Consider the following 25,585-nt stretch of genomic DNA (forward strand, 5'->3'; position numbering starts at 1 on the left):
AGTCAAGAAGCGTCATTTTACCAGCGTTGCCATAACAGGACAGTAGGGCTATTACAAGCAGCAGGAACAAGTATACTACATAGAAATGTGTTTGTTATTTGAGCAGACTTTGCTTTTCCAGTAAGCCTAACCAATTCACGCATGGATGAATTGTATGTGTACATGAGAGGAATATCCACAGAGTGGAATATTGTTCTAAGTTTGACAGCAGTAAATGCACAAGCAAGTTGACGGTGCAGCAACAGATCACCATTGAACGGCACAAGCCATTGAAAAGAACGGGTTTCATACTATGACTTCATAGTAAGCCATTTTTAATGTGCAGTGCACGCCGCTTCACATCACTTGTGAGTACAGCTGGAGGAAAAGTGAGACTGTTCGAAAACCTAAAATGCCATTGCATATGCGTCTCTAGTTATCAGTGAAAAGGAGGGGCAGCATGGACATTTCTCAAAACATTTCCTTTTGTGTTCTATTGAAAAATAGACCAAATAGATTTGAAACAAAAGAAAATGTCTAATTTTCAGTCAAATTTTCAAAAATCATAAAAGAGGCAAAAGCAATGCCTTCTTGGTGTGTGTGTGTGTGTGCACAGCTATAGGAAAAATGTTATTTATTCTGTAAACTACTGATTATGCTGTGAACTACTGTCATTTAGAGCATTTTTGTGCATAAAAATAGAGGACTTCAGATATTTTTGTTGAATTTTAGACATCACAATAGCAATGTAAACTCAGAAGAGTTACGCCTGTTTCACACTGCAAGCAAAGCGTGAGCAGCGCGTAAAGAGAGCAGAAGCTGTGCTCAGGCGTTTGCCTTACACACCGACTGCAGCTCATCGGCAGCTGCTGCACAGATCAATTTATCTCTGTCTATTCTATCTAGTTACCCATCTATCTATAAATACACTTTTTTTATTTTTTAACTTTTCATCTGCACCAAGGCCTGCATCAACTTCCTCCTATGCCGTTTCCTTAACCTGCAAGTCTTTATTTTACACATAATATGATCCTCAAGAACTGTATGCTCCTCAAGTTCTGAGGAGTGTCATTCATGTCTTTTGCAGGTGCACTCGGTCAGAAGACAATCGCCTGTGGTATTATGTCATTTTGTTTTTGATTGTCAGGATGATATAGGCCAGGGGTGCCCAAACTCGGTCCTCTTGGAGAGTTTAGCTCCAACTCTAATCAAACACACCTGAACCAGCTAATCAAGCTCTTACCAGACACTAGAAACTTCCTGGCAGGTGTGTTGAAGCAAGTTGGAGCTAAACTCAGCAGGACGCCGGCCCTCCAGGACTGCGTTTGGACACCCCTGATGTAGGCCTACAGTTGTAATATTTATACAATAGAGTTATAATAATATTTATACATGATCAAACTAGGCGAGGCAGTGGCGCAGTAGGTAGTTTTGTGCACAGCAAGAAAGTCGCTGGGTAGCTGGTTCGAACCTCGGCTCAGTTGGCGTTTCTGTGTAGAGTTTGCATGTTCTCCCTGTGTTCGCGCGGGTTTCCTCCGGGTGCTCTAGTTTCCCCCACAGTCCAAAGACATGCGGTACAGGTGAATTGGGTAGGCTAAATTGTCCGTAGTGTATGAGTGTGTGTGTGGATGTTTTCCAGAGATGGGTTGCAGCTGGAAGGGCATCCGCTGCGTAAAAAAAACTTGCTGGATAAGTTGGCGGTTCATTCCGCTGTGGCAACCCCAGATTAATAAAGGGACTAAGCCGACAAGAAAATGAATGATCAAACTAGTGTGCAACTTACACAAAACTAATACTAAAACTGTTTTGAATTTGGTTGTCGTTCAGGCACAAATAAATATTTGTTGCTATTTTTAATCATTTAAGTTTTATTGATTGACGATATATGTGAATCAGTGGATACTATCGATGCGTTTATTGGATAAAATTGCTACTTTTACTGTCATTCAGTGTGTTTTAGTCATTATCAATGCACTGTCACTTTAATTGAGCTTGAGCAGTGTGGCAAAAATAGACCCAGCGCCAAAACTATCGTGGAACCACTGCTTCAGCAACGCTCACGCCTTGCGCTGTACGCTGCTTCTGCATGCAGTATGAAAGCTCTAATCTGTTAACATTGACGGCGAAAAACATGCGCTGCTCACGCTCTGCCAATGTTTGCAGGGAAACAGGCTTTAGAAACGCAATATTTGGTGGAATAACCCTGATTTTTGTTACCGAACTGCCATTTTCTGAAGACAAAATGCTGTAAATGAAATAGTTTTATTATAGAAGAAATGTTCTCAGACCTTAAATAGAATAAACAAAATACCAAAAACCAATAACAAAAAAAAATACAGAATGTCCAGAGAATATACAAGTGCTCTCTTAAATATCCACAGGTGTCAAGCACAACAATGATGCAGAAAAATCAGTCAAAATGTGTTTCTGTATACACAGCCTGTCACAAACTAATTCACATGCATTTGCATAAACATGGCCTACTGTATAAGCCTGTGTATGCACCCGCATGAGCCTCTCACACACGACACAGACACTCACACTCACACTCACTCACACTCACACACACACACACACACACACACACACACACACACACACACACACACACACACACACACACACACACACACACACACACACACACACAGTTTACCCGTATGATGGAGTTCATCTCTGGTGGAGTGACCTGTTTGGCTCTTTCTATCGCCCCCAGAACCTGCTGCTGGTGCTGAAAAAGACACAATCACATCAACACCTTACACAACACACTCTAATCCTACAGCCACCATAAAATCATCATGCATTTACACTACAAATATAGGCTCTCCAACATCATACCCTCAATTTATCCACTTTTTTTTTTTTTACTTGATGTGCTATGAAGTATATGAAGTAATCGGTTTCAGTTCTTTTGAAAGGAAGTTCCCCCAACAGGAAGCGCAACTCATAATTTGAAACACGTTAGTGATTTGATAAAAAAGATTTGCAATTTTCATCGATAAATTATTATTTAAAAAGATAATTCGGACACAAAATGGAATGTTGGAAACACTGCCATAAATTGTATTTATTTTCCCTACTATGAATAAATGGTTAACAGTTTCAGCATTCTTCGAAATATCTTTCTTTTGTGTTCAACATAACAAAAAAAACAACAACAACAACAAGTGGTTTGGAAAAGGTGAGGGTTGAGTATATGATGACAGAATTTTCATATTCAACCCAGATGTTTAAGGTATGATGATACACTTAGTGGCCACTTTATTAGGTACACATTACTAGTACCGGGTTGCCTTTAGCGACTTAATCCTTTGTGGCATAAATTCAACAATGTACTGGAAATATTTCTCAGAGATTTTTGTATATCTTGACATAATAGCATCACACAGTTGCTGCAGATTTGTTGGCTGCACATCCATGATACGAATCTCTAGTTCCGACAAAAGGTGTTCCTTTGTATTGAGATCTGGTGACTGTGGAGGCCATTTAAGTACAGTGAACTCATTGTCATATTCAAGAAACCAGTATGAGATGATTCAAGCTTTATGACATGGCGCAAATTGTAGCCTCAGTATCCTGTTCTTAGCTGACAAGAGTCGCACCCGGTGTGGTCTTTTGCTGCTGTAGCCCATCCGCCTCAAGGTTGGATGCTCTTCTGCATACCTTGTTTATAATGAGTGATTATTTAAGTTACTGTTGCCTTTCTATCAGATGGAGCCAGTCTGTCAATTCTCCTCTTACTTCTGGCATCAACAAGGCATTTGTGCCCACAGAACTGCCGCTCACTGGATTTCTTCTCTTTTTCTGACCATTCTCTGTAAACCCTAGAGATGGTTGTGCGTGAAAATCCCAGTAGATCAGCAGTTTCTGAAATACTCAGAACAACCCATCTGGACCATGTCACATTCAAAGTCACTTAAATCACCTTTCTTCCACATTCTGGCACTTGGTTTGAACTGCTGCAGATCGTCCTGACCATGTCTACATCCCTAAATGCATTGAGTTGCTGCCATGTGATTGGCTGATTAGAAATTTGCATTGACAAGTAGTTTGACAGGTGTACCTAATAAAGTGGCCAGTGAGTGTATGTTTGATTGTGTGTGTGTGTGTGTGTGTGTGTGTGTGTGTGTGTGTGTGTGTGTGTGTGTGTGTGTGAATGCAGTGTGATGAATATGGTGAGGGTGTGAGTGTTTTGCTTCAGACTAAATGCTGCGATCTCTCTGTACCTCTTGAGACAGGTAAGGTAAGACTTGAGCACAGATCCCATTTAATCTCTTCACGATCTCTGCCTGCAGGGAGAAGCACACACACACACACACACACACACACACACACACACACACACACACACACACACACACACACACACAGATACATACACAGGCGCACACACATGCATACACAGAGCTCAGCAAACTCTTCTATTTAAAAATGATCACATATTCTTACCGTTGCTCAGCATCAAAAACATAAACAGTTATTTTAGTATGATTACAACATAATTACAGTCATCTATCATTTTAAGTCTATAAATATTAAGAATTATTACACAAAACAGCTTATAATATCTTATATTTTAAATGTATGCGTTCTTGGCAAACATATAATAAAGCTACTAAAACACAACAAAATGTGTAAGAGAATTGTTTAAACCAGTGTTTCTCAACCACATTCCTGGAGGACCACCAACACTGCATGTTTTGCGTGTCTCTTTTGTTTTTCACACCCATTACAGGTCTTTTAGTCTGCTAATGAGCTGATGATATGAATCAAGTGTGTTAGGTTAAGGAGACATGGCAAATTGTGCAGAGCTGGTGGTCCACCAGGAACGTGGTTTAGAAACACTGGTTTAAATATACAGCGGGTGACACTTCAAAATGACCACTAACGCCACGGCGGTATTGAGGGATTAAGAAAGTGTTTTTAGGTGTAACAGCAGTTTGCGACTATGCCGCCAGGGCATTCATGAAGATGAAATAAGGAAATAAAGCATTATAATTCCTTCATTAATCATTAAAAACTTAATAAGCTTTATTATCATTGTAAACTTAAATGCAACAAGGATTGGTTTTGGAAATTAAAACTAAACAAATAAAAGACAACTAAAATAAAAGTACAAACATACATACACAAATAAATAAATAAATGAATAAATAAATAAATAAATAAAGCCGTGTTTTAGCCTAAATATAGAGAGATGTGCAGTGTTTGTTATTTTAAAGTAATAGGACTAAGACAGTCAACAAATAGGCTTGTTCATATACAGTTTCTTTGTTGATTATATTTTTGTCATTTTATGACTTAATTTTTTTACACCAATAATAAATAAATAATTAAATAGGCTTAAATAAATATTAAGTTCTCAGTGAATATAGGCAATGTAGTTTGGTGCATTTAAACAAAACTGCTTTATTAAACAGATACATTTATTATAATTATATTTTAGTCACCAAACATACTAAGAATAAAAAGATAATACAATTAAATTCAAGCAAAATATTGCAAAAAATAAAAATAAATCAATAAATTACAACCTACAAAATATAAACTACATTTTTCAAATTTTCTTGATTTTTATTTAAACATTTTTAAAATTTGTATTTAATATTTTTCTATAACATAAATTTGAGTGTACTAGTTTTTGGATCGTTATCGTAAGTTATTTTGTTAGATAAACTCCAGATTTGGCTATGGTATTGACTAGCTTAATGTATATGCATAAATATAATACTGTAAAGCTTACAATAACAATATAATAGATAGATTTGTGGTGAGGAGTGTAATTAAATATGCTGAGCACTGTAGGCCTACTATAATTGTAAAGAAAGCTGTGAAGCTGGCTATATTATTTTAATTCTAAAATTCAATTATTAAATGGTTGTGCAGTTAGGCTGTAGACCAGGGGTGCCCAAACACAGTCCTGGAGGGCTGGTATCCTGCATAGTTTAGCTCCAACTTCCTTCAACACACCTGCCTGGAAGTTTCCAGTATACCTAAAAGAGCTTGGTTAGCTGGTTCAGGTGTGTCTAATTAAGGTTGGAACTAAAATATGCAGGACACCTGCCCTCCAGGACCAAGTGTGGACAACCCTGCCGTAGACTGTAAAGCACCTTTCAAAACAACGAAAAGCCAGTAAATAAATGCGCGTGCATAATAGCATATAACAAAAATTGATAAACAATCAACAATGGCTTGCGTATAAAGTGTAAATAAATCATAGATTTTTGAAAATACACTTTTAACAATACACACTAATATAAAATGTTACAATACAACAGATTATTGTTAATTAAAAATCTACAAAATAAAAATTATAAGGTATTTTTCCTTAAATCTTGTTTATAAAAAAATATACTAACATTTATATAGACACACAATATATAATGACTATAAAAACTAAATGTAAACTATAAAAATAAAAATATGTGCACAATCTATAAACGCTGATGGAATAGCTTACTAAATAAATATTCACTGTATATTCTACATGCATTACACAATATAAGCTTATTAGCTACAGTATACACTATATTTGACATTTTATGAAGGAAAAGATTGATAAACACAGAGAATGCTCATGTCTGGATAACATGATTTCTCTGAGTATAAAAAAAAAGCCTGTGCGAGCTTGAGGAGGAAAAAAACATGCAGTGGGACAAAGAGAGGCAACAATAACCCAGTTTCAATAGGCTGCCATGCTGACAATTCATACAGCAGAGAAAGAGAGAGAGTGTTTGTGTGTGAGAGAAAGAGAGAGAGAGAATATGTGTGCGTGCGTGTGTGTGTGAGAGAGAGAGAAATGACTGCATACCAAACACTGGATGCCTTATTCTCTGCATTCATGACTGTATTTCAGTCTCACACACTCTCTCTCTCTCTCTCTCTTCCGTGCCTGGCTGACTTTTTTTTAAAGCATATTTCACCTGTGTCACTTGCAGGCCAGGACTGATGAATTGTGCTGCAGTAGCGGTAAAGGCCTGACTTTAAAATGCTGCTTTGTGTTTTAAATGTACTAATCGCTAACACTCTGATGACTGACATTATATGCTGAAGATCAACACTTACTGCTGCCCTTCACATTCTGTGGGTAATCAAACTGTTTTAATCATCAAATCACTCAAATATAGTCAGTACGAAGGTTTTTAAGAAAGAAGCTTGACAAATATGTAATAATTTGAACTAAATACAGTAAAGAAGTAGCACTGTGACAAAAAACAAAACCTATTTATATTTCACTAAACTGATCATTAAAAATCTATCACCTATTCTAACCTGGAAAGTGGAGTCAAACATCAGGTCGCGAAAACCCATGACTCACTGACTCTTCTATGTATATAGTCTTGAAATAAAGCGGCAGCATTTAATGAAAATTAAACGGCATGCAAAGTTTTTTCCTGTCTACAGTAGATATACTATACTGCGCTTTTGGCTAAAATATGAAATTTGTCAAACTCACCTGCTTGTGCATTTCGATGTTCAGCCCATAGGACATCTCGTAATACTGTAAAAAAAACAAACCGATTAATGCATGAACACAAAACTGAACATTAGTTTTTTCCCCATACAGATTTTTCCACTTGAATATGTTTTTCTACACAACTTTACGGTTTACAAACAGAGATTGAAGAGATTTCCCAAAGCAAATTTCACATAGGAATGAACATTTTAATGTAAACTAGGCACAATGACTGCCAGAAACTAGTGGTGTAATTTAGTCTTCTTTGTATCCTTTTTTAGGGGTTTTTACCTTTATTGAGACAGAACAATGGAGATTACAAACAGGAATGTGTGGGGAGCAGAGAGAGGGGAAGGGTTGGCAAAGAAACTATAGCCAGGAATCGAACTTGGGTTGTCGTAAACACCCTAGTGGTAGGTGTGAACGCATTAACCACAAGGCTATTAGCACCGACTGCAAAGGTTTATCAACTGTCAAAAATTCTCATCAATTTTGTGCATTAAAAAGAGAAATGCAACCTCATAACACTTCCTACAAAGTTATCATGCTTCATTAAAATAAAAGAAGAAGAAAAGAGATATAGTGTATTTTTACTATCACATCAAGCATTTTGAGAATTTAGAGCCACCATAAGGGCAAGCGCGAAAATACAGAATGGTGTCTGTCTGATGTGATCAGAGAGCACTTTGACAATCAAAGTTAAAAATACCAAGCGATTATTATCATTCTCACAGCTTAATGGCTCTGTTTTGCATTTAAATCAAATTTTATTATTAATATATTAATAAATTTTAAATAATTACGAAAGAAATGCATAGGCAAGGGTTAAAGATTTTCCCATTCAGGTTTTGCTATAGGTTCATTTTTCTTGTGGTTTTGGCAATTCAACTAACAGAATTTGGAAACTTTATTAAAAGGTGAAAGATATACCACAATTTTACATGCAATTTTGGCACAATGACCAAGCGAAATTGAATTTTGTGAATTTACCATGGTTACCAAACAGAAATCAGAAAATAACTTACTAGGCGACAGATTTCACAGATTTTGTATTTCCACTTCATTGTCCTGTTTACTAACATAAGATTAATAAAAAAAAAAAAAAAGAAAAAACATGTAGGAGTGAAATTTCCAACACAATCTCACAGCAATTCGTAACTTTTAGTTTTTGTGGCTAATTCATATGAATTCGTACAATTTTATTCATACAATTTAGTACAAATTGCTCACCTCCCAGTGACAGTTGGGTTAAGGGGCAGGGTGCCACACCTTCTTTTTAAAATAATACATTTTCGCACGACTAAACTTGTACTAATTTGTACGAATTAGGCACTAAAGAGACAAAACGTAAAATTAGTTACGTTTTCTCGTGAGATCAGGCTGGAAATATCCTGTTGCAAATTTCATGTTAAACTAAAATTTTTTTGCAAATCGAAGTGATCTAAGTGACAGAAAAACCATTAGAGAGAATTTAGGGATGAGAGAGTTTAGAAATAAGTCTAACATTCTGTCAATTTCTTTTTCTTTTTCTTTTTTTAAAATAAAACAACAGTGTATCAATCTCATTTACACTTTAAAATTTAGATCAGCTTAACAGGAATTTGGACAATTTAGAGCCACTGAACAAGTGAACGCAAAACCCGTTAAGGCGTCTGATTTGATCCATTTCGTCTTCCAACAAAATGATGACAAAATGCAAAATATAAATCTGCTCTTTTTATGAAAAGACGACACCCTCAACATTTTAAAAACTCCATTCTGTAATTTTACAGATTTTCTAAAATTGCAATCACACTTCAGTTTTTGTGCATATCAAATTTTTCAAATGCCAAATACGGAAAGAAAATGCGTAGGACAATTTGGCCTTGAGTGTGCAAAGACCTTTAGCCTGGCTCATCATTTGTGTGTTAGCACACAACCTCGGCTGCGAAACAAGAGCAGAGAGCATCAGTGATGGAGCCAGAGTTGGATGAGGGTCGGCTCTGCCAAGCAGCAGTGGGTCCCTAAAGCAATTACCACCAACGCAAAGAGGACGCCCACCCTCCCCATCAGGCAGCGGGTGCGGACAGAGCAGGGCAACCCGATAGGCTATTAGAGGAGCGAGGGAGGGCGCGCTGGCTGATGCGTGTGAGAGCAACGGCGCACAGATTAAATGAGATTAAGCCGCTCGACGGATCAATTAGAGGCGGAATATCAGACGGCAACACGAGGCCCCGGCCGGAGACAACCAGGTTATAGAGGAGGGGGGATGGAGAGAAAGACTGAGAGGAGGATGGACAAAAGAAAGAAAGGCAGACAAGGTAAAAAAAATAGAGAGAGAGGATGGGGGTGAACCAGGGAGGAGAGGAAGTCCAAGCAGATGAGATGGACATTTTTATACCCAAATGGATTTTGAATTCCATTTTGTAAAAACACACATGCATCAATAAACATTTTAGAAAAATGAAATGATTATTAAAACATTTAAGAAATATAAAAAACATAATATACTAAATATTAGGGCTGCATGATATTGCGAAATTTTGTTGCGATATACAATTGAGACATGACTACAATTTCAAGAGATGAATTGAATCTCTCTATTTGTAAAGAATTGATCATTTTAGATTGATTTGGATGATTCTACAGGTGAGGCGCATCTGCATATAATCTAATAAACACTCTATAAATACAATAATGAAGCAGATACAATTGAAATAAACAGGTTTTTTGCCATTTGCTATTCAACAGTGTTCAGGTTAAGTAATAATAATGCACTCAAATGAATCGTTACTAAAGCTACAAACAGTATAATTGCTTATGCCTGAATGTTGTAAAAATATTTATACAATCACAGGTCTCAAAAACACATGCAAATGGTGAATTAGAATACAAAATGAACATTGTGCATCCTGCGATGTGACTATTGTGAATGATCACATTGTGATATTGATGCTGAAATGATATATTGTGTAGCTCTACTAAATATGTCATATTTTACATACAACAACTTAAAAAAAGAAAACTAAAATGATTGTATAATATAATAAAGCAATAAGCAATAGATATTGATTGTATAAGAACCACAAGTTGATTGTAAATTAGAATAAATCAGAATATAAATATGATCAAACGAATTTAATAAGTACACAATTGTATATGATATTAGTAGCTTGATTAATCTGGGGTAGCCACACCGGAGTGAACCGCCAACTTTTCCAGCCATATTTATCAAGTATAATATTACAATTGAATTATGTATTTTAATTTATTATATTTAACAAGAATAATAATGATAATATAAACTGAGAAATGATATGAACTTCCACAAATAAAAACTATGAAATAACAAATAACATGATAAAAATGTCTAAATTAGGCCAGCACAATATATTGTTTTAGCATCAATGTGCAGATCTGCAGTAGTCACATCGCAAGATCTGCAATGTTGAGTCAGAATGATAGTTGACCAAGATCTACAGAACACATGCAATTAGTAAAGCCATAGCTCAGTTTATCCATTTTAGAGTGAATGTGTATGTGTTTTATGTCCCATGTCTGAGCATTTTAAGAGAGTTTAAAGTATTTTGGCACAAAAATAGTGGAATAACTGCGTTAAATTATTTCTATAGAATCTACACAATTTATGCAAACAGAAAAAAAAAAGTTTTTCTTAATTTAATTTTTTGCCTTGATTCTAGACCAAATATCTAAAAGTCAAAAGGGAAAGCAGGTTTATTTTACTTAGACCATTGGCAGATCATGTAGCTTGTTTTAAGGAAAAACTCTTAGTTTTGACTTTATTTCTTCTAAAGTTGAGAATAAAACAATATTATTACGTGCCATGATCCATTTATTTGAGATATTTGGACTAGAAATGAGACAAAGTAAAATATAAAAAGGCATTTTTGGCATTGCGATTAACTAATTTTTGTATTTAAATACTTTGAAACTCCAAAAAAACGGTCAAATATAGCTATTCAAACCATCACTGTGAAACTCTTTACATATCACAATATTTCATCGCAGAAATATAAAATAAATCACAATATCAGATTTTTCCAATATTGTGCAGCCCTAAATATAAATCTAAATATTACATTTATTTATCACATCTATATGCTGTGGGGTACAGCAATCATGTGAAACAGAAAAATAAATCAGGGGTAGACAACTCTTTTTAGAGAACAATGAGGAAACGGTATTTCATTCATATCAAAGTGCAAGTGAAAGTAAAGTAAAAAGTGTGCTGTGATCAGTTTACGTTGTGCAGGATAGACATCTGGATAGTTACATTTGAAATTGGTGTATTGTGCAATTTAATCGTTAATTATTATTACTATTAGCATATTACTTAACAGTGCAAGTGAAAGTAAAGCTGTGATCAGTTTACGCCATACTGAAACTTTCAGTTACAATTGTAGTTATTGTGTTTTTTAACTTAAACAAACGTTTATTAATGCTATTAGTATATTACTTAATGACAGCGGGACTGAAAGTAGACAATGCCTATTGAAATGTGTCAAAATGACGAACAACCTGTTTTTTCTGTCTCTAAATAAATTAAACATCTATTTTTATATAAAACCTTTTCATTGCTAATAAAAACTATCATAATATAATATAATATAATATAATATAATATAATATAATATAATATAATATAATATAATATAATATAATATAATATAATACAATATAATATAATATTCACTCAAATCTGACTTCATCTATTGGTACCAGGTAAGCTACTGTCACCCTAAAAAAAAAAAAAAAAAAACATCCTATTCATAAATCCTCTTGGTGAGTAGCAGGAACAGACTGGTAATGGAGCAGCGGAAAGACAGCACTAAGGCAGACTGAGAGTAAGACACAATGAGACGCGACAGGTAAGGGTTAGGTTAGTGTCTGGCGGATGTGAATGTGTTCCGGCACATTGAGCCTACGGCGCATCCCTCTGGAGGAGAGCAGACTTACCATGATATAATGACGCTGCATTTCTGACTTCTCACTCGCCAGCTTGTCACATTCCAGCTTCAGACTGGACAGAAGAAAGACAAAAACCAACGGTCACTACATGAAAAACACAGACACCAGACTGACATTATGCAATACAATCTGAACAGCTCAAACTGGTTCAGAGATGCTTTCGGCCTTTTCACATTATAAAAGATGCATTAATAATTTTTGTGATTGCTCTAGACTCCAGCGTTAATGTTGACAGCAAATTTTGATTTAGTGAGTATTTCTTTAAGATTTATAATGCTTTAGGGAGAACAAAATTTAATGCACTAATAACCGGCCCACACTGAATCTAAGATCACACAAGGGAGCAGATTCTCTATTTACTTTTATTTACTTAAGCAAATGTCTATAAACAAATATTCATTTAGGCTGGGTTTATATCGATCTCAATAATATTATTGAATACTATGCCCATTTTCGGTTTGTAAAGTAATATTTTCAATCTTTTAGTAGATATATGAGAGACTTACTGTTACTAAATATTTATATAGTAACATTTTTTATATTTATATAAATATTTGTATTTTATTTATACATTAAAAAGTCAACAATGCAAATAAACCATCTACATCAGTGGTTCCAGTACCGGTCCATGTATCAATTGAATTGAAATCATAAATTAATTCCGTTTTATTTATTATCTTTGTCTGAACAATATTTTATTTTTTATTTATTTTGAAAAATGACCGTATTATTTTAGTCACTTAAGTGTCAAAATGTAACCCACAAGCTAGCAAAATGAGTAAGAAGGACCCTTAAAATACCAAAGAATGGATTTGCAACACATTTGTTAAGAAAAAGATCAGCTGCTGTAGATTTCAAATCACAGTGGCCTGGTTTACATATCACGTCTTTTCTGCACACAAGTTCGTAATTTCCAATGGAGGCACACCGATTGTGTGTGCATATTGGAAGCGGTACGACACACTCGATGTTTAACAGAGCAAGGAAATTTTTACAGTATGTCTGACAATGTTTTTTCTTCTGAAGAAAGTCTAATTTGTTTTATTTCAGCTAGAATAAAATCAGTTTTTACATTTTTGAAACACAATTTTAAGGTCAAAATTATAAGCCCCTTTAGGTTAACCTTTTTTCGATAGTCTACAGAACAAACCATTATACAATAACTTGCCTAATTACCCTAACCTTCCTAGTTAACCTAATTGATAGTTTCAACAGTCCCTTCACGTGGACAGTCCAAATATAATATCTCCTAAATAGTTGCACACCCTTTGCTTTATCCTGATGCAGACCCTGAATCGTACCTCTCAAAGGATATGTGATTACACAATGGAATGACAGAGTGCAAGATCTGTGATTGGCCAACCTGGTAGTGGTGACAAGTGTGGGCAGAAAGCTGTGGGAGCGGAGCAAGGGAGGTTGTGCGAATGTCGAGTCCGGAGGAGAACAAGTTCCAGATAGATTATTTTGCTTTTTGTTTATTTTATAATAAATCGCTAAAAGTTTGCTGGTTCCACCTCTTTCCTAAATCTGTGTGATTTTGGGCTACAGCTACAGTAGGATTGCACGCATTTTCAGCAAAAACTGAAAAAATTTTAGGGAAAAATAAGCTAGCGATAATTCATTTCTAGAATTCATATCGAAGTGAAAGTGAAAGTAACGAATAAAGTGTGTTGTGATCAGTTTACGTTGTACAGTTTCAATTGTATTGAGCGTGTTAACGTAAATAAATGTTTATTATTACAATTAGTATATTACTTAATGACAGTGGGGCTGAAAGTAGATAATCATCATTAAAATGTGTCAAAATGACGAACAACCTTCAGTTTTTCTCTCTCCTAAAAAATAAAAATCATGCCGTTTCAGACATGCATTTCAATGTGTGCTTCACATCTGCTCCATCTCTTCTCCCACACATTGACATTTTTTTTACTTTTAATGAGACAAATACTTTCTTACTTTCCTGCAGGGGGATCAGTATAGGCTACATTCCAGTTCAAATGTGCACAACTCGCTCACACGCAGGACATTCATTCTGACTCGATCTATTTCAGAGCGGTCCGTCTCTAACAATTTAGTTTTGTCGTATTTCTTCATGAAAATGTAGTTTTTTGCTATTCAAATCAGTTTTATATAGTTACTATACTATGTTATAACAATTATTCAGAAACAAAAACAACCACAGCAAACAAGAATCATTGGTTTGACTGAAAATTAGATAATCAGAAAGCCCTGTTCAAATTGACTACTTTTTATTACAAAACATCCACAGAATTAAACTGCTATAAAAATGCATCATATACAGGGCTTAATATTAACACCCGCCAAATGTGGGTAGATTTCAGCTTTGGCGGGTTAGACAGTCACTCCCACTAGCGACTTTGGCTGATTAAAAATAATTCTTAAATTGTGTTTTTTTTTAGAAGCAGGGTTCAACAATAAGAATGACCCAATATGCATGCAAATGCGATCTTAGAATCGAGAAACAGCACGACTAACAAAAACAAATTGCATTCACACAAGCAGAAGAGAGCAGATGAATACAGAGAGAATGATCACTTGCGCTAACATGCGCTGATGTGAAGCATGTGTTTTTAAGCACTGGTTTGCTTTCGCTTTGAACAGCATATTAATTGGCCTTAACCGTGTGATGACCCTTCCATTATCACATAGTATGTTTTTCACCTGCTTTCTTTTGCTTATAGTTATTTTTGTTAATATGGTTTAATTGTAAAAAATTATAACAACATTGATTTAATATGAGATTAACTCTCCATTTATGTGTAGTTAACTGGTGATCTGAGAAACCTTTAGCGAGAACTGATTACTGTGCATATTTTTAATACATGACAATAATTATTTTAAAAAGTCAATTGTTTTTCTTTGTTTTTTTAAAGAAATGTTTTGTTAAATAAAAAGTACAGTATACAGCTATATTTAGCTTGTTTTGACATTTAAAATTTGTGGCTAAGAAATAATTATTGTTTGGTGTGGTCAGAGATAAATTTGGTAAATCCTTAATCTTGAGTTCTGAAAAGTCATGTGAAATAAAAATAATTGCTGTATAACACTATCATAAAGTCATATTTATGCAAATAAACAATTTTTTGCCAACAACAAAATTGTGGCTAGTGAAAATGCAGAGTGGCTAGTAACGTTGGAAAACTACTAGTCACTGTGGCTGGTGATCAAAAAAGTTAATGTCAAGTCCTGATATATATATATATATATATATATATATATATTTTTTTTTTTTGCATAAATCTGTAAATCAACCTCAGTTCTAAATTGCTTAGAAAGTTACAGGATTTTAACTCTTTATTTGAAAATTTATAAATGATGTCACTGATTTGGTGAAAAACACACACAAAATGACGTATTTTGAATATAAACCTTATTTGTGGGCTGGTTTTTAACCTTTTATCACAGTCTTCGACATGTGAATAATTAGTAACAACATTGGCTTTAAAGTGTTGTTAAATTTTCATTTTTTTCTCCCTAATTTACTGTTGGTGGCTGTTTTTGCCCCATTGAGCTCCATTATAACCACATTTGATGGTGCATAAATACACAGTCTTTGTTTTTGTTTACTCTTTGTAGTTCTGAGAGCTGACATTCATATTTAGATTTTCTCAGACACATCAAGGTAAGTGCTCAAAGGTCATTTTCATACACATACAGACACTTTAAGTTGCTGTTATACTCCATATAAAATCCAGAAACTAAGCTTTTTTCTTGGCACAGGCCTATCTAACAGGTTAAAAGAGTTCACGTGAATGGTCTAGCATAGCCTTTGCACAATCGCATACCCTTTGCTTTATCCTGATGCAGACCCTAAATTGTACTTCTCAAAGAATATGTAAATACACGATGCAGTAACACAGAGTGCAAGATCTGTAATTGATTTGGAAGTGGTGGCAAGTTTGGACAGGGCTAAAAGCTGTGGGAGCGGAGCGAAGCAGGTTGCGCGAGTGTTAAATAATTGTCAAGTCCTGCAAAGAAGTTCCAGATAGATTTTTTTGTTTTTTTGTTTATTTTATAATTAAAGTTGCTGAAAGGTTGCTGGTTCCTGCCTCCCTTTTTTCTAAATGTGTGTGATTTTGGGCTATTGCTACAGTAGCATTGCACGCATTTCCAACACAAACTTAAAACGTCGGTAAGAAAACTCAACATATAGTGACACAGGCCTATCTAAAGGGTTAATGGTGCCAAGTGATGATCAACAGTAAAAATGACAAATTCCCAACAGGGAAAAAAATCACCAGCAATCAAAAAATGCACGATTATATGATGTAATGGTTTAGTAATAAATAAAGTGTGGTTATAATGGAAGTCAATGGGGCAAAAACAGCCACCAACAGTAAATTAGGGAGAAAAAAAAAATCAATCAAAAAGAATGCATCAAAGACAATGCTGCTTCACAAGTCCAAGACTTGGATAAAAGGTTAAAAAATACAGTCCGCAATTACTTTCTATACTGAAAATATGCCATTTTGTGTGTGTTTTTCACCAAATCAGTGATATCATTTATGAATTTAGCAATTAAAATATCAAAATCCTGTAAATTTCTAAGCAATTTAGCAGTTTTGATCAGGACTGAGGTTGATTAACACCGTGGTTCCCAACCTTTTTTTGCCTGAGACCCCCTTTTCCCTGGAAACTAATATAAGGCTCCACTCCACGTTTAATTAAAATGTCGCTCCTACAATTTGCAGTAATGATGACAAAAATGTTTTAAAACGAACAATATGTTTATTACTATATCTAGATATGTTTATGCACAAATAAAAGCCTAATGTAAAATATAAAAGCAAAACATCAGTAGGTCATTTGTTAAAAAAAAAAAAAAAAAAAAAAACACTTAAGGCTTTGGCCTTTAAATTGGCTCTAATTGAAATTCAATAACAAAAATATCAGTATTCACACTTGTGTATGAGGGAAAAAAATATATAGACTAGTACAATTTAATACTTGCATGTTATTAGTTATGCTCTACCAATTAGTGTGAGGATTGCTGCAAGGCAAATCAGTGAGACTGTCTTTTTTGTGGAGAACGGATTACAAATTTTTCCATGTTTGGTTAGCTTGGGCAGTGGTTCTCAACCTTTTTATCACCACGGACTGGTCAACAACAATTGGGATTTTCTTGCATTTAAACAGCCATGGTGTATTTACCTGATTTGTTGACAAATATGTTGCGAATCCACACCTTGGCAGTTCATGGGTCGTTCACTAGGTCTTTTCCCCTTAGCAAAGAAACTTTCCAAAATCCTCCGTTTCTTACTCATTTTGCTGCCAGTGGGTTAAATTTGGGTGCCAAGATGTAAGTGACCAAGATGTAAGTGAGAGAATACGGTCATTTTTCAAAATAAAAGACTCAGATAACAAATAAAGCGGAAATAATTAATGATTTCTTGTGCAGCCTGGTACCAATTTATCCACGGACCGCTGGTTGAGGACCAATGAGCTAGGAGATAAAATGAACAAAGGCAACATGATCATTCTCCTAATTGTCCACTGGACCCCCCTGTTGGGAACCGCTGGATTAAAATATTTATGCAAAAAAAAAAAAAAACTGAAAAAAAAATTTACCTGATGCATTTTTACATTAGTTTAACATCTTGGATGTTTTCATATAAAAAAACATAACAAAAGGGTAGTACATTTGCTCAGAGTATTTTGTAAAAATTCAAAACATTTTTCCAAAATGTGTCTCTAAATAAGATGACACCAAAAATCATTCCACGAGGTGAAACAGAAAAAGTCGTGGCCAAATTAAGACTCAAAATTACCCCAGAGTGGATGAAAATATCCCAGTGCATAAAAGTCAAATAGCAGGATTTGAAGAAAGCAAAATGGTGGAGTAAAGCAGAAAATGCTTACAGAATCTTTAATATGTTGATTATTTTGTGTGTTCAGTTAAGTGAATAATAACACAAGCAAGGTTTTAGTGAAACCGGGAAACATCTGACAAAAGAGCAAGTACATGATCCGTATACAAACATAGTGATATGACAAACTGGGTTTTTTTTGTTATGTCGGCGTACAACAAGCATTCTCTTTCTTCATCCCTCTTCAGACTGCTGCTTCCACTTATCCCAAAAAAGGGGGGAAAAAACGGGCTGTTATGACTGTGTAACATATATTGGGGGTTGTCATGGTGACCATCCTCCCTGCTGCCAGGCTACCTGTGATTGGCCATGCCAGCCACTGATTGGTCGAGACCTCCTGAAGGTTCCAAAGATGCTCTCGGAGAGTAAGAGAGAGAGAGAAAGAGAGAAAGAAAAAAAAAAGACGCCAAAAAAAACGACACATTGATGGAGTTTTATTGCCGTTTCTTTCCGCCTCCAAATCGCTCCTGCTGTCATCCTTATTTTGATTTATGTATTCCCTGATCTATTTATGCATTTGTGGAAGGGAGCGACAGCTCGGCGAGGCTCTAGGGACCGCCTGCAGTACATTTCCTTTAAAAGGCTGAACGCAGCACCAAAAAAAAAAGCCCTTGTCTTTTGAATCTCAATTGAAGTCAATGGCGGCGAATCCATGCTCTGAATACACATACAAAAAAAACGTAGGGCCTATTCTTCTGTGAACACGGGTTAAATGAGGGTTTGCTCGTCGCCATGGGAATAGGGAGGGATAGACATGTTGCCTTAAAGATGGGACAGTAGGAGCGTCTTTGTGTCTTTAAAGAGTCTTCCGTCTCCGTCTACAGGAGTCAAAGCATCAGACGGATCAGATCACAGTGTTAATCGACATGGGATTGCGGCACTGGGGGAAGCTTGTTAGGAGCGATAAAAAAAAACATGTCAGCTAATAGTTTAGTCACGGCACTTTGTAGAGGGCCACCTTAAAGAAACAGTTAAGCAAAATCAATGTTGTTCCGAAAGCAAAATGAGAATTCTTTTGATAATGTATGTAGTGGTCGTTCTTTTGTAGCGTAGTCTGATTCGTGAGTAATATTACTTATTTGATATGGTTCTTTCAAGGATAGTTGACATAGTCTGGGACGTCAATGACATAATAAACTCACAGAATCAATCAGAAGTCACTAAATTAATTGCAAACTTCGACTCACTCTCTTAATGAATCAAGTTCCTCATTTCTACTGCAGTCGGACTCTTGAACACATTTGTCTTATGAACTGATTCTTTTAACAAATAGCAGACGACAACTCAGAATCAGTCTGGTGGTTCTTTTACATCCTGATCACACTTAGTCAGAGAAGTTACTGACCCACTCGCTGAATCATAGCCCTTCTGAATTAGTCACAGATCGAGTTTGCTGAATCAATCAGAAAAGTTAACATGATATGCTCACTAAATCAAGTTGTTACATTACGACTGGTTTTTCTTTTGTAGCTAACATGAACTAGTTCTTTTAAAGCAAGGGTGCCCAAACTTTCTTTTGAAAGGCAAAAAAAAAACCTTGATTGAGGCCTTTGGGCCAAAGGTAAATATACGTATACATTAAATATTCCACAAGTAATTTCGACCTAATTTACTTCCTAATATTTACAAACAACTATAAAATGTTGCTTTCAATTTGATCAACTAAATAAATTATAATGAACTTACTACAGTAAACATTAACAATCCTATGATACAATAGAATTCAATGCTGAATATTTATGAATATCAATGATGTCTTGTGCATTACCCTTTATCCGTTGAGTCACAGTATTTACATATTAAAAATAAGATTCATTTACAAAACAAAACAAAAAAATTACAAAAGAAACAAAAAAAAAAGTTTCATTAAATTCGAAATGACGATCTCTATGAAAGATATTCACCTTAACCAGGTCCCCATCATCCTCCTACTCTTTTTAAATGGGATATTGGGCCAAATCAAACATTTATTCTTGCCATAATAAAATTAGATTTGTAGAGCAACCCATGTTCTGTTTTCATTAATATTTTAATAAACTTCAAAAGGTAAAATGTCAGCGATAAACAAAAGCATGTGATGCATCAAAGTTTGATTAAAAAAATCTTGAATGGTTATAAAAATCCTTATAATCATTAAAATAATTTATAAAAATAATAAAAACTATTATTTTTAAAATATTGAATAATATTAATATGACAACGTAGTTTCTGAAACTTCCTACTTCTCCGTTTATCCGTCTGATTTTACAATGGGTTTCTTTTGACCGCCCCCCATTGTTTGAAAGAATATCACAACAGCGAACGCTGCAAGTTTAAAAGCCTCGTCAATTTCGCGAGGTGCGCATGCAGTCAGCGGAGGTGCGCGTTGCGGTGCCAGGCGAAAGTATAAATCCAGCTTTACTGTGCGTTCACACAGAAGGTGGCAAGACCATCAAAGTTTACTCTGGCCACCTTGGCGACAACATTGTCTGCCTTTACTGTACTGCCGGCGAGAGCGTCAGAATTTGCTTTTCTTGCATTTAAATAAGCATTAATACACTTCAACACGCTAGTAACTTTAACTCTCTGTAAGAAAACATAGTAAATACCTGAAAATCCGGCGACTGCAATTATCAAAAACTTAGGAACAACTGTGGTTGAAACCAAAGTTCACAGGATTGAGTTCCCTGGAATCTACTCAAGCGGTGGACGTCTACATTACGACTGCTTGCCGCCGAACCACATCATAGTTCATTACCATAAAGTTCATTTGATTTTAACTCTCCTTGACACCCATACTGGCGAAGAGGCACCACGCCACTTATCTTTGCCGGCTCTCATCGAAAATGAATGACTTCCAGCTACTTTGACGCTCTCGCTGCCTTGGTTGTGGTTCTTTTTAACAAATCACACAAGAAAACTGAATCAGTCTAGTGCAGTGGTTCTCAAACTGTGGTACGTGTACCACTACTGGTACACGGATTTCGTTCTAGTGGTACACGGAGGAATGAAATATGTCATGTACATGCTAGATATATTTCAAAATTTATCAAAAATGATGTATATAATATGCCATATATGACATATAGCCTATATTTCTAAGGTAATCTGCCACGTTTTTTAACTGTGCAGAGTTGTAGCTGCTTTACTAGGCCTACTACGCTACTGTATTTCAATACTGCTCATTTTGGTGGTACTTGGAGAGACAATTTTTTTCTGAGGTGGTACTTGATGAAAAAAGTTTGAGAACCACTGGTCTAGTGGCTCCTTCTCACAACAGACTCACTGAATAAATCAGACTAGTTGATAAGCTAGCATCTGACTCACTCATCTTCCCTACTTGTAACTGTAGTTGGATTCAACAAAACTACTTTTAATTAAATTGCACTCAAACTAAGTGAACTATAAAACTAAACCGATCTGGCAATTCCTTTACAAAATGAATTCACACAATCAGTCAGACCAGCTTCTGAAAATGACATCTGACTCACTGAATCGTGACTCATTAAATCAGACTAGTAATGGGATGATAATGTGCTGGTGGCATCAAAATGTTCACTAAAATGCTTTAACCCTTGCGTACAGTTCAAATTGACTACACTTTTGCTATGTTAGTGGCTGTTTTTGCCCATTGGCTTTATTATAACAACATTTTTTGACAGCAAAGCCATGACAGAATATAATCATGCATTCATGAATGTTTGTGTTTTTTTACTGTTGGCAATAGGTAAAACATTTCATTTTTACTGTTGATCATCAGTTGGCAGCTTTAACTCTTTAGATAGACCCAGTTTCTGACTTTTGTTCTGTGGAGTAAATTATAGTTTGCGTGCATAAATACACTTACTATGCTTACAACGTTCAGAGTTGAGCTACTTATTTTTTATTTTCTCAAACATACCATAGCAACAAAGGTCTCTCTCACACTCACACCATACTTCTTATAACAATATAATGTATCCAGAAACTTTTTTTTCACTGCAACTGATGATCAACAGTAAAAATTGGTAATTTTACCTCTTCCCAACATGGAAAATCAGCAACAATCAAGAATGTATGATTATTTGGTGTCATGTATTTGCAATCAAAAAATGTGTTTATAATGAAAGTCAATGGGACAAAAACGGCCACCAACATAATGAAAGGGTAGTAAATTTGCTGTACTGTTGAATTTTTGCATTAAAGGTTCACGAAACACCAAAACACATTTTTTGAGCTGCTAACAGTCATATACGTGCCCACGCAGCTAAAAACACTATTAGGACACATTTGTTTCACTACAAAGTGAAAAATGGTTGCTTTTGTGTTATTTTGAGCAATTTCGTTCTTGCGGTTTGAAAAGAAAAGAAGAATTGTTTGGAGATATGGGTCGTCAGTGTTGCTTTTATAATTTGCTGCATCGAAGGTTTCGTTTTTATTTTCCCTCTATGAGAGTGCAACTGGACTCACGTGTGAATTACAGTGCACGCGACGCTCGATAAAAATATGTGTGAGAGCGAGAGCTTTTTACAACTGGAAATAGTGAAATCCGAATTTGCTGCTCATTTCCTTTTTAAAAATTTGCGGCTCCAGTTGGTGTTGATTGTCCTGTCTCTACAGATTTGGTAAGTAAGCGATCATTGTTCTTAGTTTGTTTATTTAGATGGCAAAGTTAGTTTGTTTCGTCAGCAGTACTCTTTCAGTGTTTAAAGACAGACCTTAATCAAAATGATTTAGAAGTTAATAAAGTTTACAGTACGTTAATATCATTACAATATTTTAGACTGAAAGATCTGCTGTAAATGCTGCTCTCCGAGAGTAAACATGTAAACACCACAATCAAACTATTAGAATTATAGAGTTGTCGTGTAGAATTTTTGGTGACAGGAATAACACACATGGCTTTCTGACGCTACCTACCAATTGCATCCAAGTTACCAAGAAATGCAGAGGGTTTTTTATCTCATTCGTCGTGCGGTGTCAAACACTGCATTAAAAATACACGCTTCCAGCAGTTCTTCAAATCAAATATCATGTTTGTCACAGGGGGCATGAAAGACATGTTCCTGAATGAAAGTGCCAAACTGCAGTTAAGGTCCACATTTTTGCCAAATAGTTCAATTACTGATGTCCATGTAAACACAGTCACTGTCTTTCTCTCCTGCGTCTGTGTGTTTGGTTTGCCTCTGTGAAAATCAGCATCTGCCCAAACCTAAACTCCCATTTTTATGCAAATTTTTATGCACCTTCTCTGTTTCCCTCCTCCGATACTCCCCCCTAAACAGAGCTGGATACGCCTACTTTCCTGACCTTTTCCAAACTAGAGGTGTGAAAACACCCTGCTGAAAAGGGGGTTTCGTGGCCCTTTAAATTTTTTTTTTATCAAAATAAGAAATGTCAACAAAAAACATTCTGTTTGCTAAAACAGAGAAAGTTGTGGCCAAATTAAGAATCAAAATTCCCCCCAGAGTGGATAAAAACATCCCAAATAACACATAAGGTTATACACACAACACATAAATAAAATATGTCTATTTTGCACGCATGCTTCAAATATATTGGAGTCAAGTGAACCAATTCATCATTCACACTTGAAACAAGAAACCAAATCAACAGATTCGATGTAATGATCCAAAACAACAACAATATATTTCACAAGCTAGACATGGCCATTTGTTTCCATCAGTACACCAATGAAAGTCAAGTGAAATGAAAGTGAACGTCAAGGTTATACATTAACATTGATTTCATGTTCTTGGGTCACAAATAAATGAATAAATACTACAATGTTATATAAAAAAGAAAAACAATACAAGACTGGAGTGATTCAATTGAGTTTTAGTTAAGTGAACTCTTTTAGATACTGAATGTGTGTGTGAGTAAGTGTGTGTGTGTGAATGTACCTGTGGTATTGTGCTTGAAGAAACTGGAACTCGTCCTTGATGCGGTCGCACGAGTCTGACGTTGTGAACTTCAGCTGCTGTGATGAAGCCTGGAACGAAAACAATTTATGGTGGTCAATCGCATTATTCAGAAAACGTGTGTTGCAGCATCAGCTGGCCATCTGAGGGACGATGATGCACCACCGCAGCCGTTCCAATGCCAAGAATAGAAAATTCCGGCCAAAACAGATGCGCCCGTCTAAAAGCGAGGAATTCTGTAATCAAGAGTGAATTCAAGTGTACTGTGTATTAAAAAACATTGAAAAAAAAAAACCTCGAAGGCTTACTGCGACATTCAAAACTCATAATTTCAGAGGCGTCTGTCATGTTTGGAGCTCCACATCAGTCGTGGTTTCTGAATTACATGTATTGCGCTCGGAGGTGAGATTATTTCCCTAGTGTGGATGCCACACCTGCAGGGAAAATGCAGATGTTATTGGAACGGTTTTGCACTTTTCAGGGTGGATTTTTACCAGACTTGGTGATTCGCCGGCACTTTTCCTCAATAAGCAACTGCCATACTCGAATTTTGATGAATGCAGGCCTTGCAGCTTTCAGTGTAATTCAAGTAATGCTGAATAAAGAAGAAACCCCAGGACAATCTCTGGTGTCTTCCGTGTTTCAGATTTTGGCTACTTTAAAATGATCTCAAATTTATACGTTGGGTCATTTTGACAGCTCGAGTACATGACAGGAGAAATGCCTCACATATTTCTGGGAAAGAGGAGGTTCAGTGATGAGAGAACTATTCTTTGGCGTCATTTGAGCCATTATTTTCTGATTTAAAATAACATTATTATATAAAATTAATAATCTATCTATCCATCCGTCTATCTATACCTACATCCCTTTGAATCAGTGTTATTTTAGTAAAACTTTTTCCTTCACTTTCGTCAATCAGTGAAGTTTGTTCCTCGCTACTTTTGCCACTGGCTTGCTTGATTTGGGACTTGTGGAGCTGCACATCCATGGATTTGCTCTCCAGTGTTTGGAGTTTCAGCAGTGAAAATTAAATCGCACTGAACTGAACTAAACTGAACTTCAACTCTGACTGAGAGTTTCAGCTTACTATAATCTTCCATGTTAAGCTGCAGAAAACGTGCAATAGGCTACTGTAAAAGGTGCACATTTTATGGTATCTGAAAACTAGACTGACACATTTTCAATTTATTAGAACTTCCATGTTAAGCTGCTTTGACACAATCTACATTCTAAAAGTGCTATAGAAATGAAGATGAATTGAATTCTACAGTTTTGCAACCTTAGAGGGTTTCATAAACTATTAAAATAAAATGGTCTATTGTTGCACGTGTGAGCATTTTAGTGACACCCCATGCAACATTACGTAATTTAGATAAACTTTTAATGACGATACTACTGCTTACAAACTA

At 35.6% G+C, this 25,585-nt stretch overlaps 1 protein-coding gene across 2 annotated transcripts in view; it reads right to left on the minus strand.

Annotated features, from left to right (window-relative positions):
- The window catches only part of tle5 (TLE family member 5, transcriptional modulator), a 56,268-nt gene that overhangs the window by 5,816 nt on the left and 24,867 nt on the right, over nt 1-25,585 (minus strand). For both annotated transcript variants that reach the window (XM_087302491.1, NM_200423.1), the window contains exons 2-6: nt 24,156-24,244; nt 12,395-12,458; nt 7,439-7,483; nt 4,209-4,271; nt 2,636-2,710 (exon numbers count right to left, since the gene is read on the minus strand). In XM_087302491.1, the coding sequence (XP_087158617.1) occupies nt 2,636-2,710; nt 4,209-4,271; nt 7,439-7,483; nt 12,395-12,458; nt 24,156-24,244 (336 nt within the window). The remainder of the gene's footprint in view (nt 1-2,635; nt 2,711-4,208; nt 4,272-7,438; nt 7,484-12,394; nt 12,459-24,155; nt 24,245-25,585) is intronic.

Source organism: Danio rerio, chromosome 22, assembly GCF_052040795.2.
Source record: "Danio rerio strain M-AB ecotype USA chromosome 22, GRCz13ab, whole genome shotgun sequence".
Lineage (NCBI taxonomy): Eukaryota > Metazoa > Chordata > Actinopteri > Cypriniformes > Danionidae > Danio > Danio rerio.